Source organism: Schistocerca gregaria, chromosome 4 (genome assembly GCF_023897955.1).
Source record: "Schistocerca gregaria isolate iqSchGreg1 chromosome 4, iqSchGreg1.2, whole genome shotgun sequence".
Taxonomy (NCBI): domain Eukaryota; kingdom Metazoa; phylum Arthropoda; class Insecta; order Orthoptera; family Acrididae; genus Schistocerca; species Schistocerca gregaria.
Window position 1 is genome coordinate 316,014,594 of NC_064923.1, and position 17,456 is coordinate 316,032,049.

A 17,456-nucleotide genomic window follows, 5' to 3' on the forward strand; every position below is an offset into this window, starting at 1 on the left:
ATTTATTTTCTGTATCAAGTAATAAAGTGCCAGGTTTATCCATGCAGAACAGTTAGTAAACATTGTACCATGCGTTTTACAACGAATCAATTGCAAAATACGTGTTTTTAACACATTCACCTGTTAGTGTCATTGTATCCGTCACATTACAGCGGTTCTATATTTCACAATAAATGTTAGAATATCCCAGCATCAACTTCAGTGCATTTGTGGAGTCCTGGATGATTACGTTGTTACAGCGTAAAGTCAGCACCGCCACTTCAGTCGGGAAGGACAGAGAAGAGAAGGCTGTGAGAAGAGATCAGCCAATCACACACTGACCGACCTCCCTCCAGGTACCCTATATTATATCTTTCCGCTATTTTGCCGATCGGTTCGATATGCGAGCTGTCTTGTTTTAGAAGGCGAGCCCCAGCATTTTTCCGTAAGCATTTTGGAAGTAATGCCGAACGGTTCTAGCGAACCGAGACCCTGTTGTCAGTTCTCACTCCAACCAATCAAAAGCAATCTGCCTCAGATCGGAATATGTGCACTGCAGCGCCACAGCAGCATGAAACTGGCTAGCAGACGACACACGCACACTGTTCTGCACAGTACCAAAATGTGTGGTTAGAGTATGTAGCACTATTCAAATTTCGCTGACCATGTGCTTCCATGCATGCATAACAACGATTGGATACTTGATAGTGTTCTGGAAACTGTCATAAATGTCATATGTCCTTTTATTCTGATTCACGTGGATGTCTTGTTTTGGATTTTACGTTTCAAAATATGAGTTAGGAATGGAATGCAGTACAACATTGCACAAATACATGGATAGAAACACTCGAGAAATTCGTCATTTTCTGTTTTCCGTCATTCCTTAGTTGCTTCAAAATTCATGGAGGTATGTTCTATCTACGCAATTAATTCAAAAATGATTCAAATGGTTCTGAGCACTATGGGACTTAACTTCTAGGGTCATCAGTCCCCTAGAACTTAGAACTACTTAAACCTAATTAACCTAAGGACATCACACACATCCATGCCCGAGGCAGGATTCGAACCTGCGACCGTAGCGGTCGCGCGGTTCCACACTGTGGCGCCTAGAACCGCTCGGCCACCACGGCCGGCTGCAATTAATTGAAGGAAGTTTGTTTATTGTCACACGTGTTTCGCTACTTTTATTTGTGAAGATGCTTCACAAATAAAAGAAGCGAAACGCATATGGCAATAAAAAAAACCTGCTCTCAGTTACTTGCATATATGGAATGCAAGTTGTAACTCGCTCCTAGAGACTTGTACAGTGCTACATACTCTAACCACACTTTTCGGTACTGTGAAGAGGGTGGGGTTGGGTTGTTTTGGGGGAGGAGACCAGACAGCGAGGCCATCAGTCTCATCGGATTAGGGAAGGATGAGAAAGGAAGTCGGCCGTGCTACTTCAAAGGAACCATCCCGGCATTTGCCTGGAGCGATTTAGGGAAACCACGGAAGACCTAAATCAGGATGGCCGGATGCAGGATTGAACCGTCGTTCTCCCTAACACGAGTCCAGTGTGCTAACCACTGCGCCACCTCGCTCGGTTACTGTGAAGAATAGTGTGCCTCTGTCAGCTGCTAGCCGCTTCAGGTCGTGCTGCTGTGGCGCTTCAGTGCGCTTGCGCGGATCTGAGGCAGATTGCTTTTGATTGGTTGGTGTGAGGAGAACTGACAGCAGCGTCTCGATTTGTTGGTACCGTTCGGCATCACATCCGAAATACTTACGGAATAATTCTGGGGCTCTCATTCGAAAACAAGACTGTTTGGTGCGCTCGCGCACCGAACCGATCGGAAAAGTGGCGGTAGGATACAGAATAGGGCGCCACGACGACAACGCGACAGCAGCGGCTTCTGACTGGTGGAGCCCACGTCGATAGCAGCTTCAACGTTAGCCACGTCGTTAGCTGATGCATCATTGCCTCTATCATTTGCAATCTCTACCTAGTACAGACTTGTGTTTGTCTGTTTGTTAGCGAACCGAGTATGCAGCGTTCCTAAACACCTGTATAGCTTGTCTGAGTGCCTCTGCACGTTCTGTAATGAGGGTATCAGTGATTACGACTCGACGGAGCAATTCATCTCATCTCGTGTATTCGCCATGTCGTTTGTGCACCTCAGACTTCATTCAGTTCCATTAAAAAAAATCTAATGATGTAAGGCTTAGCGATGATGGCGGCCAGTTACGTGTACTACCACGACGAATCTAGGGATTAGGATTAATGCAATTGAGATGTTCCTTCGCACATCTGGTAAAATTTTGAGGGGCTCCGTCATGCTGTAAGTACATTGCAGTCCGCATGGCCAAAGGAACGTCCTCAAGGTGTTGCACAAACGAATTTGCCGAAAAATGCAGATACCTCTCTCCCATCATTCGGTCTTCTAAAATGACTAGACCAGTCAACACATTGCTGGCTTACCGCACCAAACATCGATCAAAAACTGGACTTGGAAATTTGTTTCCACTATAGCGCGTGGATTTTTCTGCGACCACCGATCATTATTACGTTTATTGTTGATTCCATTCCGTGTAAACGTAGTTTCATCAGTGAACAGCATTGGCAGAGGCAAATGACGGCTGTCCATTAACAAGTGACAAAATTCAAGTCGTGTGGTAGTGTAGCCAATGTGAAGATTGTGGACACGATGTACGTGTCCACGATGCGACCGAGCAGTTCATTTCATCTCGCGTGTTCACCTTTTCGTTTGTACATGTAAGTTTCATCAAACATCTGTTTGCGGGACACTGATGTGTGCAGAAGGTCGCCTTGTGCTGGCAGTAAGACTATGCTGCACCACTTCAACAGTGTGTTGGTGTTCTGGCACAGGTTGTTCAACTACATGTTCAGAAGAGAAATGGTGACTTGCAAGAATACTTGTTCACCGCAATGAGCTGAAAACTCTGGTAAACATTCAATGGTCAGAAAATCGAGGTGCCAGAAAACGCCGAGAGTATTCTTCGACAGTAGCAGGAGTACTACCATTGCAGAACTCGTAAGCATGTACCATGTCTGCGTGTTCTTCATAATCGTAGAATCAACCGGCGCTTGCATAAAAACCGTTAACCGATGCTGCTCTCTGATACATGCTCAAGCACTCGCACTACTTCACTCGCAACCCACCACGGAAAACTGTTCTTTCAACGGGCTAGATTGATTACAGAAAGTCATCTCTGTCAGCCATTGTGGCCGAGCGGTTCTAGACGCTTCAGTCGGAAACCGCGCTGTTGTTACGGCCGCAGGTTCGAATCCTGCCTCGGGCATGGATGTGTGCGATGTCCTTAGGTTAGTTACGTTTACGTAGTTCTGAGTTCTAGGGGACTGATGACCTCAGATGTTAAGTCCCATAGTGCTCAGAGCCATTTGAACCATTTTTTAAAGTCATCTCTAGCCTAGAGGTTGAAACGGATGGGGTAGGTTGGGCTAGAATAAAACGTCAAAGAAATTGGTTGAGTAGAGGGACCTGCACACGTTCAGTATTTATTGACAATACTAGGTTTTAAAACCTTGAATACACTGAAGCAATCTCACACCACCAATAATATTGACTAAAATTGTCAGTTGATAACGCAGTTTTACAAGCTTAAGATATCGAACACGCAAAAGAAAGCATGTGCCACAACTGAATTAGCTATAGCTTACAAGCAACAGAAAACATCGAAATAAAGGATGGGTCTGAGAATGGTTAAAAAATGGTTGATTTACTGACAGGTCAGAACCACGGATCCTGCATCGTAAATTAGAGAAACAAAATACGGAAATGAGAAAGGCAATCGCGGTCGACGAGTTATTAGGAGTAACTTTGACATTTCTAGTGACTGGCAGGTCATTCGAATCCTCGAAGATTAGTTCTGTAATAGAGTATCAGCAAACACAATTAGTAAAATTTATATAAACCCGCGAAGCAATTACAACTGCCTGGCAAATATCTGACTAGCCAATCAAAGTAAAACATTTTTTTTTTCGTTTTGTAATAATTTGGTGAAACTGACATGCCTTTTGCAGACGTCTTACTAGTATTTGCAGATATACGACGTATTTTTCGTAGTGGAAGCGTTTTTCCAAACTACTATGTAATTCACCAACCTAAACTATATTTTCAACTTAATAAAGTAAGCAGCGTCACAGATAATCCATCCTTGATCACCTCAAAGTGGTTCATACAATGATTACCCTCGAATATGTCTAGTAAAATCGTTTTGTATCAAAAGACTACTAGAAAAACTGAATCTGAGGAGTGTTGTGCACAAAAGCGAACTGAAAACAAAAAGTGCATGCTGACGCTGTGTGGCTGGTTCATGATGCCCTGTTAGCATCTGGATTGAGAATTTTGTCAGATAGTCAGTACTTGACCCCACACGTTCAGTATGTATTGACAATGCTAAGAATATTTCGAGAACCGTCCATAATAATCGTCAATATTTCCAGTACTGACAATACGTCAATAAGGGCCCTTCAAATGGTCAAATACAGGGTGAATCACCTAAAATGTGCACCGAAAATATTGCGCAAGTGGAAAGTGTTAGTGATGTATGGTCTTCACAGAATGGTTTGGTAGTGAGGGGCTCGTATTGTTACCAAATCAACAGGTTATAATAATAGAGAGTGTGTATTTTGTGCAAACTAAAAGTGGGGTGAATTAGAATGTCAGTGGTGTTTGTTGCAGGATTCTAGTACGAGTCGTTTACGAGATATCGAAACCGACACTTGTACAATACCTGTGGTGTCATACACTAAAGAACAAGAAAAGTGCATACATTAGTTATGTAGATTCTAACCAGTAACAAGACAATTGACTATTAATGTTTGTGTTCAATATGACCACCGGCAGCGACAATACGTGCTTACAGTCTGGTACGGAACGACTGTTGCACACATGCTAGCATTTTAGCGGAGATGTCCGAGCAGTCTGCAGGAATATCATCGGGTGTGTCCTTGTAGACAGCGTCTTTCAGCTTTCCCCACATACAAGAGTCTACAGACGTCAGATCTGGGGAACGGGCTGGCCAAGATATAGGTCCTCTGCGTCTAATTCAACGATCTGGAAACGATTCGTGAAGACATGCTGTACTACTTCGTACGCTATGGGATGGACAGCCATCATGCTGGTAGCACAGGTTCTTCCTAGACCGCAGAGGAATATCTTCTAGCATCCATGGGAGATGGTCTGTTAAGAAGCTGTAATACTTGTGCACGTTCAGTGTTCTCTCTATGAAACGCAGGTGTATGAGCTGATAGTTCACTGGCCCACACGACACATTTAGACTCCATGTGCGCTGACGTTCCACCAAACGAAGCCAAAGAGGTTGTCAACAAACGAATAGTATATGTTTCATCGGTTTATCTACCCATGGTTGGTAAATGTGGTTTCATTAGCAACTAAGATACGTGATATATCTAGTGTATCCTGTCTTAACGCCTATGTACAGAAGTTAACACGATTCTCATAATCGTTTCCATGAAGCTGTTGATGAAGGGAGTTTTGGTTGGGGTCGAACCTGTGTCCATGGAGATTGCGTAGGACACTTGTCACTCATGCCTCTCCTGCGATTGCGCGGGAGCTAACGTGCGGATCAACTGCAACAACAGCAAGAACATTAATTTCTCCTCTTCTGTCGTCAGTTGTTACCTTCTGTTGCGTTGTCTAGGTGTTAAACTATCACTTTTACGTCACTGATTGAAGAGGTTGATAAATAACTGCCGAGATGGCTGACTCCTATTGGGAAATGTTGCCTCGCACACCGTTCTAGAACGAACTGCGTTCTTCCTACGCTGTCCTTAGACCATGTCGGCTTTTTTTCTGCACTGGTAAATCCCACGGTCCAATCACGATTTGCTGCTTGGACTGTCACGAACTGACCAGCAAGTCGCAATGCACTCAAGGAACACACAAGCAGACTGTAAACAAACATAGCAACATCGTACCTAGCAACTACGCACGTTCCATGACACAAACGAGTGTTGGTGCGCGACTTTCCAAGATACGATATTTCATAAACAACTCGCACTGCTGGCCGCTGTGGACGAGCGGTTCTAGGCGCTTCAGTCCGAACCGCGCGACCGCATGGACGTGTGTGATGTCCTTAGGTTGGTTAGGTTTAAGTAGTTCTACGTATAGGGGACTGATGACCTCAGATGTTAAGTCTCATAGTGCTTGGAGCCATTTAAACCATCGGCACGCACTAGAATTCTGCAAAAAACACCACTGACATTCTAATTTATTCTACTTTCAGTTTTTTAATGTCAATAGGCATTGTTATATTTAAAATGTGGTCGTTTTCACAAAAATTACGCTTTGTAATTATTATTAAAATCTGATTCGCTAACAGTACGAGCCCCTGACCACCAATCCATTCTGTGAACACCTAACATCAATAGCACTATCCATTTCCGCAATGTCTGAGGTGCAAGTTTTACGTCATTCAACCTGTATTGACGGTTTGACTATGCTATTTGTTGTGTACATAGTTCCGCGTAGACAGCGCATACTCAACTTTCCCACTAGAGCGCGCCCCGCTAAGCAGAACAGCGCAGGCGCAGCGCTCGTCCGTCTCTGCTGCCATAGACGGACCAAATTCTGCTTCCTCCGATCCGTGTATTAATATGTAACGCAGCCAATGAGATTGCTGCTAACGTAGAACCTTTGCTCCTCGCGGATCACACTCGCGCAGTGATACATGAACGCGCGAGGTATTATAACGAGTGTATAGACCTCCGATTAGTCAGTCTGCATGTGTCTGCACCAGTCTGTACGAGTTCTACATTTGACTGTACCATCTATAGTAAAGTTTCAGTCTGCGCCTAATAAAATTACCATATCCCTGTACATAGCCATGAAGATAAATGTATAGACACTTTTGTCAAGTATCAGAGATATATGTGAGAAAAAGATTAACGTACCAATACAAAGGAACGTCAGATTGTCAATTGTAAATAGCATCGAGAACCAATTTAAGTAATTTTTATGCTTGTTATTATTTTAATAAATGTGTGTGAAAATTACTCAAGTTCTGTTTAAAGTTTGTCAGCGTCAATCTACTACTCTAAGCGTGCAAGTGGCGTTTCTATCGTCTGACCTAACGGCAGAAGATAAACACGCCACCATAAGACCACGAGAGATATTGCTGACACTCGCCTACTTCGTTAGAGCGACAAGTCAAATAATCTGATGGTGTGTGTACTGAAGATGTTACAGTACGCACACCACACTATTGAATATGTGAGGGTCCCTAAGACAAACCCGTGCGCGCCAGTAGCCCAAAACCAATGTGTACATAAATGTGTTCTATCTTGGATACCAATCGGGATAGGTGATATGGAGTTTTTAGCTTCAACTGTTTGTTCCTGCCGTATCCCCGAACTTGACCATTGCTCATGGGACCCACTGTATTTGGGGGAGACTGGGACAGAGTAAGCATCTCCCCCGGACTCCCGGTTCAGAAACGAACCTCGTATACGTGGTCGAACAGTGCAGAGCAGAAAGTACGGCCTCTCCTCCTCCGCGACGTGGACTCGACCACGCTCCTCCGCGGTCAAGGGAAACCCGGCGAGGCGCAGTACGATGTGTATAATGACAGAGGCGGAGGTCGGAGGGAAGGGGGAGGAGCATTCCGGCCCGTGGCTGCGAGAGGGCGCAGCGCAGCGGCAGCAAGGTGGGAGCGGCAGGTAGAGCGACCTTGGGCCGCGGCGCGCTCAGTGCGGCCTCAGCGCCCGTGCCATGAGTAGCTGCTAGCAGACGCTCGCCCGCTATGCGCTCGCCTCTCCCCGCCGCGGCCGCGCCGCTGCTGCTGCTGCCGCTGCAGGCTGCCCGCGCCCAGGACGCCGCAGACGCCAGCTGCTCGTGTGGCGCCAGCGCGGCCGGCGCCGCCGTGGGCACGCTGGTGGCCGCTCTGGTCGTGGCCGGCGTCGCCCTCCTGCTCTGGAGGCTCTACTGGCGGGGCCGCCGCGGTGAGTCCGCGCCGCCGCTCTGTTTGTCAACACCCCCCACTGGCGGGGCGGCGGATACGCCCACGTCCCGACCGCCTCACCTCGGGGGTTGCCCTCAGTCGCAGCTACGACCGAACGAACCGTGCCAGATGCGACTGACGTCATCACCCGCCTACTCTGTGCTAATTTTTACCGTGATAATAATACTCTCAGTGAATCGGCAGTTATTCTTCTTTGTTCGTGGAGTTCGAAAGGAAGTGCGCAATGGGCGAGTAGTCGTTTCAAACGGCCGCAGGTTGCTGTTGGCCACTACCAGCCACCGCCTTTTCCACTTACGAGGAGACCACCCGGCAATAGGATTTTTGTAATGTTTTGTATCTGTTAACATCGAGTATAGATTTAAGTGTCAGGAAGTCGACGCTGAAAGTATTTGTACGGAGTGTAGCCATGTATGAAAGTGAAACGTGGACGATAAATAGTTTGGACAAGAAGAGAATAAAAGCTTTCGAAATGTGGTGCTACAGAAGAATGCTGAAGATCAGATAGGTAGATCACGTAACTAATGAGGAGGTACTGAATAGAATAGGAGAGAAAAGGAGTTTGTGGCGCAACTTGACAAGAAGGGACCGGTTGGTAAGGCATGTTCTGATGCATCAAGGGATCACAAATTTAGCATTGGAGGGCAGGGTGGAGGCTAAAAATCGTAGAGGGAGACCAAGTTATGAATACACTAAGCAGATTCAGAAGGATGTAGGTTGCAGTAAGTATTGGGAGATGAAGATACTTGCACTGGATAGAGTAGCATGGAGAGCTGCATCAAACCAGTCTCAGGACTGAAGACCACAACAACAACAACATTGTATTTGTGGTACGTGAACTAAAATAACAATTAGTCTCAGCACTTCGATGCAACTCTAAAAAATTCTTGAGAAAGCGACTTTGAAGATTTTCAAGTAACAATTCACAAAAGTTAAGGCAATTTGGACGACTGGCCGGGCTGCTCGTTCAGTAACGCTCAATAGAATGATCTTTTTTCGTTTTTATTTTATTTTTTTCGTTCAGTTCAAATACATGCATAATTTAAACACAAAATTGATTAAGTGTATCCTAATCAACACATACTTCATCATCATTATTTATGAAAATGCGTGTCTTCTCGAGTGGCCGAGCGGTTCTAGGCGCTTCAGTCTGGAACCGCGCGACCGCTACGGTTGGAGGTTCGAATCCTGCCTAGGGCGTAGATTTTTGTGATGTCGTTAGGTTTAAGCAGTTCTAGGGGACTGATGACCTCAGATGCCATAGTGCTCAGAGCCATGTGAACCATGTCTTCTTGTTTCTAATTACATATTGCACCCGAAATTCCACTTTCCATTGCACATACAAATTCTTCATTGCCGATATTTTAAAAAATAATGTTAACAAATTTGTAATTTTTTAAAAATTCATAGTCTTTTTTTAACAATCTTTTGTAAAATATCGATAATTAAGAATTTATTTTTCCAGTGGGTGTGATACGTAATTAGGAACAAAACATGCAGTTTTCACGGATAATGATAATTAAATGTCTTAGTTAGCATATATTTGACGAAAGCGAGTTTCGAACCAAGCTTCCATAGATTACCCGATTTTCATTCTGTGACGCTACCGAGTGAGCAACAGAGCCCAATAGGAAAAAAACGTCTTAACTGCTATAAATTAAAGTTCCTAGCAGATCTTTGGAGTCGGTTTTCTTGAGAATTTTTGAGGGTTGCATCGAAATCCTTTGACTGATTGATATTTTATTTTCGAACTTCGCATATTATAAACATAAAATGTTACAAAAATACGATTCTGGGTGGTTTCGCTTACAGCCAACACTCTTCTTGTCACTCACGACACGGCAGTCTGTAGGAGGATGTGAAGTTGAAGTATAGTATTTTGTTGGCAGGCTGCTTTCGCTGCTATGTGAGCTTCGTCATTTTCCTCGATTTCCACGTGTTCAGGGACTCCAGCAGAAGACCACCTCTTTCGAAGGATGGAAGTGATCCTCTCTCGCCTTCGTATCGGATACTGCACAGTGACGTAGGCATATCTCTTGCGCCAGAAGACCCGTCGGAGTGCAGTGTTCGTGGCGTCACTCTCATGATCCACTGTGTTTTAACGTCCTGTGCGTTGTACGGTAATAAGAGGGAAGCCTTTGGCATACCGAGGGACTTACCCCTCCCCCCCCTCCCCCCCCCCCCCCCCCCGTCTTGTTGCCGTTTTGTGTGACGCCGAGACTTCTGCCCAATTTAATTGAATGGGGGCTTTAATGAGTTTTTAGTGGCCGGATCATGCTTTTATTTCCGCGATTCCTCCTTACCAACTTCCACTGCTTTATTAATTATTTTTACATATGACAACTGGACGACTAGATCTGTTAGAAATCATATGCGACGTTTCCTATTGCTGTAACTATCGTTATATGGCATTTGCTTTTCGTTCTAACAAGGTAATACTTACCAGTACCACGATCTTTTGAAATGGTTCTGATGACCAAGCTGTTTAGTGCTCGACAATTTTAAATCCAGCCATCCATTCTTTATTCGTAAACAAGTTTATGTACGGTTTCGTCGTATTTACACGATTCAGAGTGCCAATAAGCGACTACACTTTACCGTAATAAAGTAACATTCCCTCCACATTTCGCATGATACGTGTTGTGGAAGAGAAACACCAGTAGCAAACGCAGGCACTGCCTGCAGGGAGGGAGCAGTGACCGTTTCAGTTAACGTACACGTACAGATAAACAGCCATACGTTGCGTGTTATGTGAATTATTGATTACTTTCACTCGTCGGACATGAGCATCCTCACATATTCATTGCCTTAATGGCAATTAGAGATTTAATCCGTTAAGAGATACTGGTAAATAAATATACCGCTGGAACTACAATGTAACTTCTTTTTCTCCTGATTAATTAGAATGAATACTTACCTCCCCTTACCTCTCGGTTAACTTAGCAATAAATAATAAATTGACCAATTTTATTAATTATTCCCAAAGACTACATGCTGACAGGTTGTTACGCTGGCAAAAACATTGTGATTTAAATGGTTGAGTCACAATATGTAGTGTTGATGATTATGATCGCTGCCTTAAAGTTCTAACTCGTTGCCACCAGGGCACTGAATATCTAACGATGCTCGCGTCTGGCTCGCGAAAGTAATCAATAAATGACATAATATTGTGGTTATCAAAATGCTCCATGAATATTGTACCTGGAATCAGGTGGGATTGAATCGACGGTCTGGAAAAAGTTGCAAAATGAAGTTCACTGTCAAAAAATTGCAACTGCTTTCAGATTAAAACAAAGTATTTATAGTAAAAAATCACTTTCTACATACAGTACACTTAGGCATTACTGCGTTGTAATCGAACCTCAATGTCTTTTTGGAGTAGAAACTTTAATTTTAAATAGAAAGAGGGATACTGATGAAATTCAAAAGAAAGATTATTAGGAAAATATTAGGCTCCAAAATTACTGCTGGATGAACTTATAGTCTAAGAAGTAGTAAGGAAATAGAAGAATACACAGACATACCTGGGGACGTGAGGAAACGAAGACTTAAATTTTATTGGTATATTAAAGAATGGCACCCACTAGGCTGACAAAACAAATAGTAAAATTCTGCGAGAACAGAAGCAAGGCCAAGACCGAGGCAATTAAATGGATCGCTACGATTCAGGAGGCTCTTAAAGTAGCCGGTATAATACAAAAAGGCGATACAGATAAAAAAAAACATTCAGACAAAAGATATCTGATTGGAACGTTGGTCAGAGGGAAATTGGACTGGAACACCGTGGTCTGATGAAAGAAAGAGATTTCATTCTGAAAGGATGAAACAAAATTGAACACAAAGGAAGGCCAACCATCAAAAGCGACATTGATTGATTGTACATCGCGTTGTCCTACTGGACCCATAAGTGAATAAAAAAAAGTCTTGTGAAAAAATCGCAATAGACGACCTGTGACTGTTTTATTTGAACGTTAGAAAACTCGTAACGTTCCTAACAAACGTTTCCAAATGAAGATGAGGTTCATAGGCTCAGAGCCCTTAATGGGAGGTCTAATGAAGCTAATTAGTGACTGCCGAGTTACTGAAACTAACGCACTCATCCTATGTTTACTTTCATTATGAAGGTGGAAAGTGACAGTTTTGTGTGTGTGCGCTTATTCTATCTGAACTGCGAGAACGTAGCTGATGCCGTTATACGAATGGTTGTTACGCTAATTGATTCTTCCATTTTCGCTTCGTAGATAATGAAAAAGCACAAAATTGTGCATGTGCTACAGCATCAGTTTATTCGGTTAAGCGCTTTTTAGCTTTCAAGGCCATCATCCGGTTAAGATCGACAATCTTCATCAAAGAGGATACAGTGTTTCATGACGACAATCATTTATCATATAATGGTGGCCTTGTCATGCGAAAACTTTTTAACCAAATAAACCGATACCGTAGAACATCCACGTTTTCATGATTTTCATTTATAACTGATGGTCGTTGTTTCTACCGGAACACCCAACTACAGTGGTAGAGGAAAAACACCCCTGACACCCTTTCAATACATTTGCCTAAGTCAGGAGCATCCTGCCTCAGAGGACGTCGTGGTGGAATTGCGAAATGGAGTGAGTTTATGCAAGACATCTCGAAAGAGTTGTGTTACCCGTGGACAAGCCAAAACATTGTCCAGAAACTACGTCAGGTGCAATTTGTTTCTCCTACTTACGTATTTCATCTCCAGGAAGGAGAATAATGTGTACCTCTCAGGCCACCAGTGATGTTGTTCTCATGTGTCGTATGTACACTAAATAGCTCCACGTGTTCCTCTAAACCACAACGGAACACTGTGATGCCCTTATAATCACAGACACTGGTCACGCTATACTCGGGAGTACTCCTGTTTATTTGTTTGCATCGGCAGCACTACAGAGCGAGACCAGCCGAGTGGCTTCACTTGTTTGGGAGGGGGAGGGGGGGGGGGGGGGAGGGTTCTCACGATAGATAGCGGAGTGGATGACCGTGGACCTCTCACCGACTTATCATGTGTTATGTCACTGACATGAGCGAAATTACTTTTTTGTTAGCAGTGGTGGTGGAAACGTCTCTTGGAACTTTACTTTTGTGTCTTGAAGCGGTTACTAACTCGCACATGTTTCACTAATTCTGATTTGTGCCATATAAGTCAACATTCATTTTATAATAGAACGGTGAATCTACCTGAACGTTTGATATCTGCTGCAGATCTATGTAGCTCATGGCACAGGGTGCCTTTCCAGCGGAGGACTGAGAAAAGTAAAAGAGGGTGTGGGAGGGATGGAGGAGGAGATACCTCGGTTTGACGCGGCGATAATCGAAGAAGTGCCACTGGCACCAGGCGTCCACCGAAGTGATTACAAACAGAGTGACATATGCGCCAAGAATACCATTGGTGTCAATGACTTATATACTTATCCAATGACTTATATACTTATCCATTGGACTCTTTCTTAACCAGCACCGTTGCTTATGAACTTGAAATGTAAACTTATCGAAACATGTCTTCGATTCAGTGACCGGAACTGACAAGTAGTTGGTGACTGCAGACTATAACTTGCTGTGATTCTAGGAGAGTTACGCAAGTTTGCAGTTACATTGAGACGGTTTGCCTCACTAGTTTTTACTATTACTGCCAAGAAACCATTTTAAAAAACTCAACGGTTTATTGTACGTAAGCATTTACTTAGGGTAGTGGCATTTTCGGTCACTTTTTGATGGTAAAATTCATTTTTAATGTTGAAAATCAAACTGCGTTTCATTCCACTAATATTTATTAAGAACCGTTTTCCGATGTTTTAGATAATCACTAGGTAGCAGTTGATGAACGTCCACAAAAGTCTCTAGTACTCAAGAAACCGATCGTGGTCACCAAATGGAAACCAAACAAATGCACATACTCCTTGCTCATGACATTAGATAGTAAATATCAAATATAGTGCTCATAACTTCTCATGTATCAAATATACCACAATACTTACGGGCTTAGTGTTTGCAACATTATCGGAAAGATGTTACATTGTAGACAGTTGCCACTATACGAGAGATAGATTTCAGTATAAGTATCAAATGAACTCTGATTGCTAATTTACGTACGTATTGACACAGAATTATTAGTCTGACTAGTGCCAAACCTATGTTAATATTTCTGTATCACTGCTTATATATTATTGGCAATTAGTCCACATGTGATATTTGCAGTGAAATGTGTCTCTTGTTTAGTGGCATCTATTTACCACGCAACTTATGGAATCTAAACTTTTGCACTTAGTTTAGCCATTATTGTAACATACTTCGTGCATAACATGAGTGATTAGCACTGTGCACTCTATTTGACGTTTCTTACCTAATGTCATGATCAAAGATTATTTGTATTGCTAATAATGTAGAGATCCAACGTCTGCTATCTTCTATACTGGTGTCTCTTGTAGTCCGTTGTTAACCGATAATGACGTAATAAATCGAGAAGTGGAGTTTCAGAAACAAGTTGTAGTGGAACAAAATTCAGTTTGGTTGCTTTTCACCTTAAAAATTTTACTTACAATTCATAGCTGATTTTCAGTCTATGCCAATACGAGATGGTGCCATACATTATTGCAGTTCATGGAGTCTTAACTGTGAATGTTTTATGTTAGGCTTGACCATGACCTTTCTTAATGTAGCTGAAAGTGCAAACTGCTATAAACAGTTACATATACTGTTGTATTTTTCGCTAAATATTTAGGAAGATTATACAGCCGTCATATGAAGTCTTTTGGATAACTTGTGATACTGTCTGACAGCAGAAGACAAAAGTTATTTTACTGCAAAGTCTGATTGCATATGTGAACAACCTTCCAGAGCTTGCAACTTAGTAATAAAATGTATTATGCCATCTGCTGTCAAATAGCGCCACACGTTATTCGAAAGTCGCACATACAATATAACGGAGCGTTGTTGCTCATAACTGACATAAATTCAGCTGTTGATCAAGGCAGTCCCCCGGAACATGTTATGAAAAGACTAATGTGAATGGTTACAGTAACTTGTAGTTTCAATTAAACCACGGAATTCATCTGAGCCAACTGGCAATAAAATATTCTTCAAGGACTACGGACATATTCATAAAGAGCGTGAGAGTATTAATGTAGTCGCAGCTACTACGAATGACGCTTCAGAACGAGCGTGAGGGTATTAATCTTATAAAAGGTAGTTCAAGAACGTCGAAATCGACGAAAAAACGAAACTATGCGGTGGTAGTTCCCTGCCGGAGCAACCATGAAGGAGAGGCTCGGTACTGCTACAGGTGTGTGCAGGGACTGTGGGGCGCCCGTGTGATGGAATCGCGCCGGCCCGTGGCAGGGGGGTTCAGGCAGGGGTGGGGGTGGCGTAGGCGGCGTAGCGTGTCGCTGCACCTGCTGGTGCCTCCGTGGGCAGCGCCGTGGGAACAGCCCCCGCTGCTCGCTTCTAAGTGTCCCACCTGCCGCTGATAGGTATCTCGTCGCAAAGCACTCTGCAGACATCTCCAAATTGCACACAAATATCCTTAACCACAGGAGCCGCAGAATTTGGCAGCTCCCTCACGGACTGTTTTAAGTGCCACTAGGGTACACTATGTGATAAAAAGTATCCTTATAGCCCTCCAAAAAAAAAAAAAATCATATTAGGCGCATTGTGCTGCCACCTACCGTCAGGTACTCCATATCAGTGACCTCAGTAGTCATTAGACATCGTGAGAGAGCCGAATGGGGCACTCAGGTGATTGGGTGTCGCTTGTGTCACACGTCTGTACGAGAGATTTCCACACTCCTAAAGATCCATAGGTTCACTGCTTCTGATGTGACAGTGGAGCGGAAATGTGAAGGGACACGTACAGCACAAAAACGTACTCGCCGACCCCGTCTGTTGACTGACAAGAGACCGCCAACAGCTGAAGAGGGTCGTAATGTGTAATAGGCCGACATCTATCCAGACAATCACTCAAGGATTCCACACTGCATCAGGATCCACTGCAAGTGCTACAACATTTATGCGGGAGGTGAGAAAACTTGAGTTTCATGGTCGAGCGGCTGCTAATAAGCCACACATCACGCCGCTAAATGCCAAACGACGCCTCGCTTGGTGTGAGGAGCGCGAACATTGGACAATTGAACAGTGGAAAAACGTTGTGTGGAGTGACGAATCACGGTACACGATGTGGCTATCCGATGGCAGGGTATAGGTCTGGCGAATGTCCGGTGAACGTCATCTGCCCGCGAGTGTAGTGCCAACAGTAAAATTCGGAGACAGTGGTGTTGTGGTGTGGTCGTGTTTTTAATGGAGGGGACTTTCACCCCTTGTTGTTTTGCGTGGCACTATCACAGCAGAGACCTACATTGTTTTTTAAGCGCGTTTTCTTTTACATATTCCTTTTGTTTTACATATTTCTTGGCAAAAGAACACGGTATTACCAGACTGGAGACTGCAATATACTACTAGAGAATGGATCGTGTTTGACACTGTGAAAGTCTGTGTGTCTAATAAATGCTGACAAACAGTATTTACAATGTGCCCTTCTGTACCCTGTGGCATTTTCTTGTAGGCGGTATAAATCATTGGACAGTTTGCATGTCAGTTATTGTGCTTTGTTTAACAGTGTTCTTCAGTTTGTTTTTTGGGGCAACAATAATTCACAAAAACTGACTGATGGACAACTTCCAGACAATCAAGGTTGAGAAAAGACCACAAATTATGTTATGTCTGCATAGTTTTAATTTTTTACCTGTAAACTATTTGGAAATTCTTAACTCAGATGCCAACAAAGACAATATAAGTATTATACATAAGTGTTGAAGAGCAATTCGGAGATGGCGATTGCATCTTTCAACACGATCGAGCACCTGTTCATAACGCACGGCCTATGGCACAGTGGTTAGACGTCAAATAACATCCTTTGTAATGGACTGGTCTGCAGAGTCCTAATGCGAATCCTGTAGAGCACCTTTGGAATGTTTTGGAAAACCGGCTTCGTGCAAGGCCTCGCCGACCAACACTGATACCTCTCCTCAGTGCAGCACTCCATAAAGAATGAGCCGCCATTCCCCACGAAACCTTACAGCACTTGATTGAACGTATACCTGCGAAAGTGGAAGGTGTCATCAAGGCTAAGGGCGGGGCAACACCATACTGAATTCCAGCATTACCAATGGAGGTCGCCAGGAACTCGTAATTTTCAGCCAGGTGTCCGCATACTTTGATCACATAGTGACGGGTTGTAGTGTTAGTGGTTCAACTGTCACGGTCAGCGGCGATCAGATGGTGTTCAGGAGGTCGGTCTGTGCACCATCTGTGTTGACTTTGTAGGCAGTAACAGTCCTCAGTTTAGAGGTGATGGTGTTTGCAACAATCTTTCTAGGGTCCAAAGATGCCCCGTCGACGAATATGTTCTGCTGTACAACAGCTTCAGCCATTTTGTCGGGATCGTACTCTGGGCTTGCGGA

General features: G+C 43.7%; 2 protein-coding genes across 2 annotated transcripts in view; one reads left to right on the forward strand and one right to left on the reverse strand.

The window, feature by feature from the left end:
- Positions 1–17,456, reverse strand: part of LOC126266960 (uncharacterized) — a 284,660-nt gene that overhangs the window by 255,536 nt on the left and 11,668 nt on the right. The window lies entirely within an intron of this gene.
- Positions 7,627–17,456, forward strand: part of LOC126266958 (uncharacterized) — a 444,592-nt gene continuing 434,762 nt past the window's right edge. Inside the window, exon 1 of the mRNA XM_049971678.1 lies at positions 7,627–7,963. Coding sequence (XP_049827635.1) covers positions 7,765–7,963 — 199 coding nt within the window. The 5' untranslated portion in view covers positions 7,627–7,764. The remainder of the gene's footprint in view (positions 7,964–17,456) is intronic.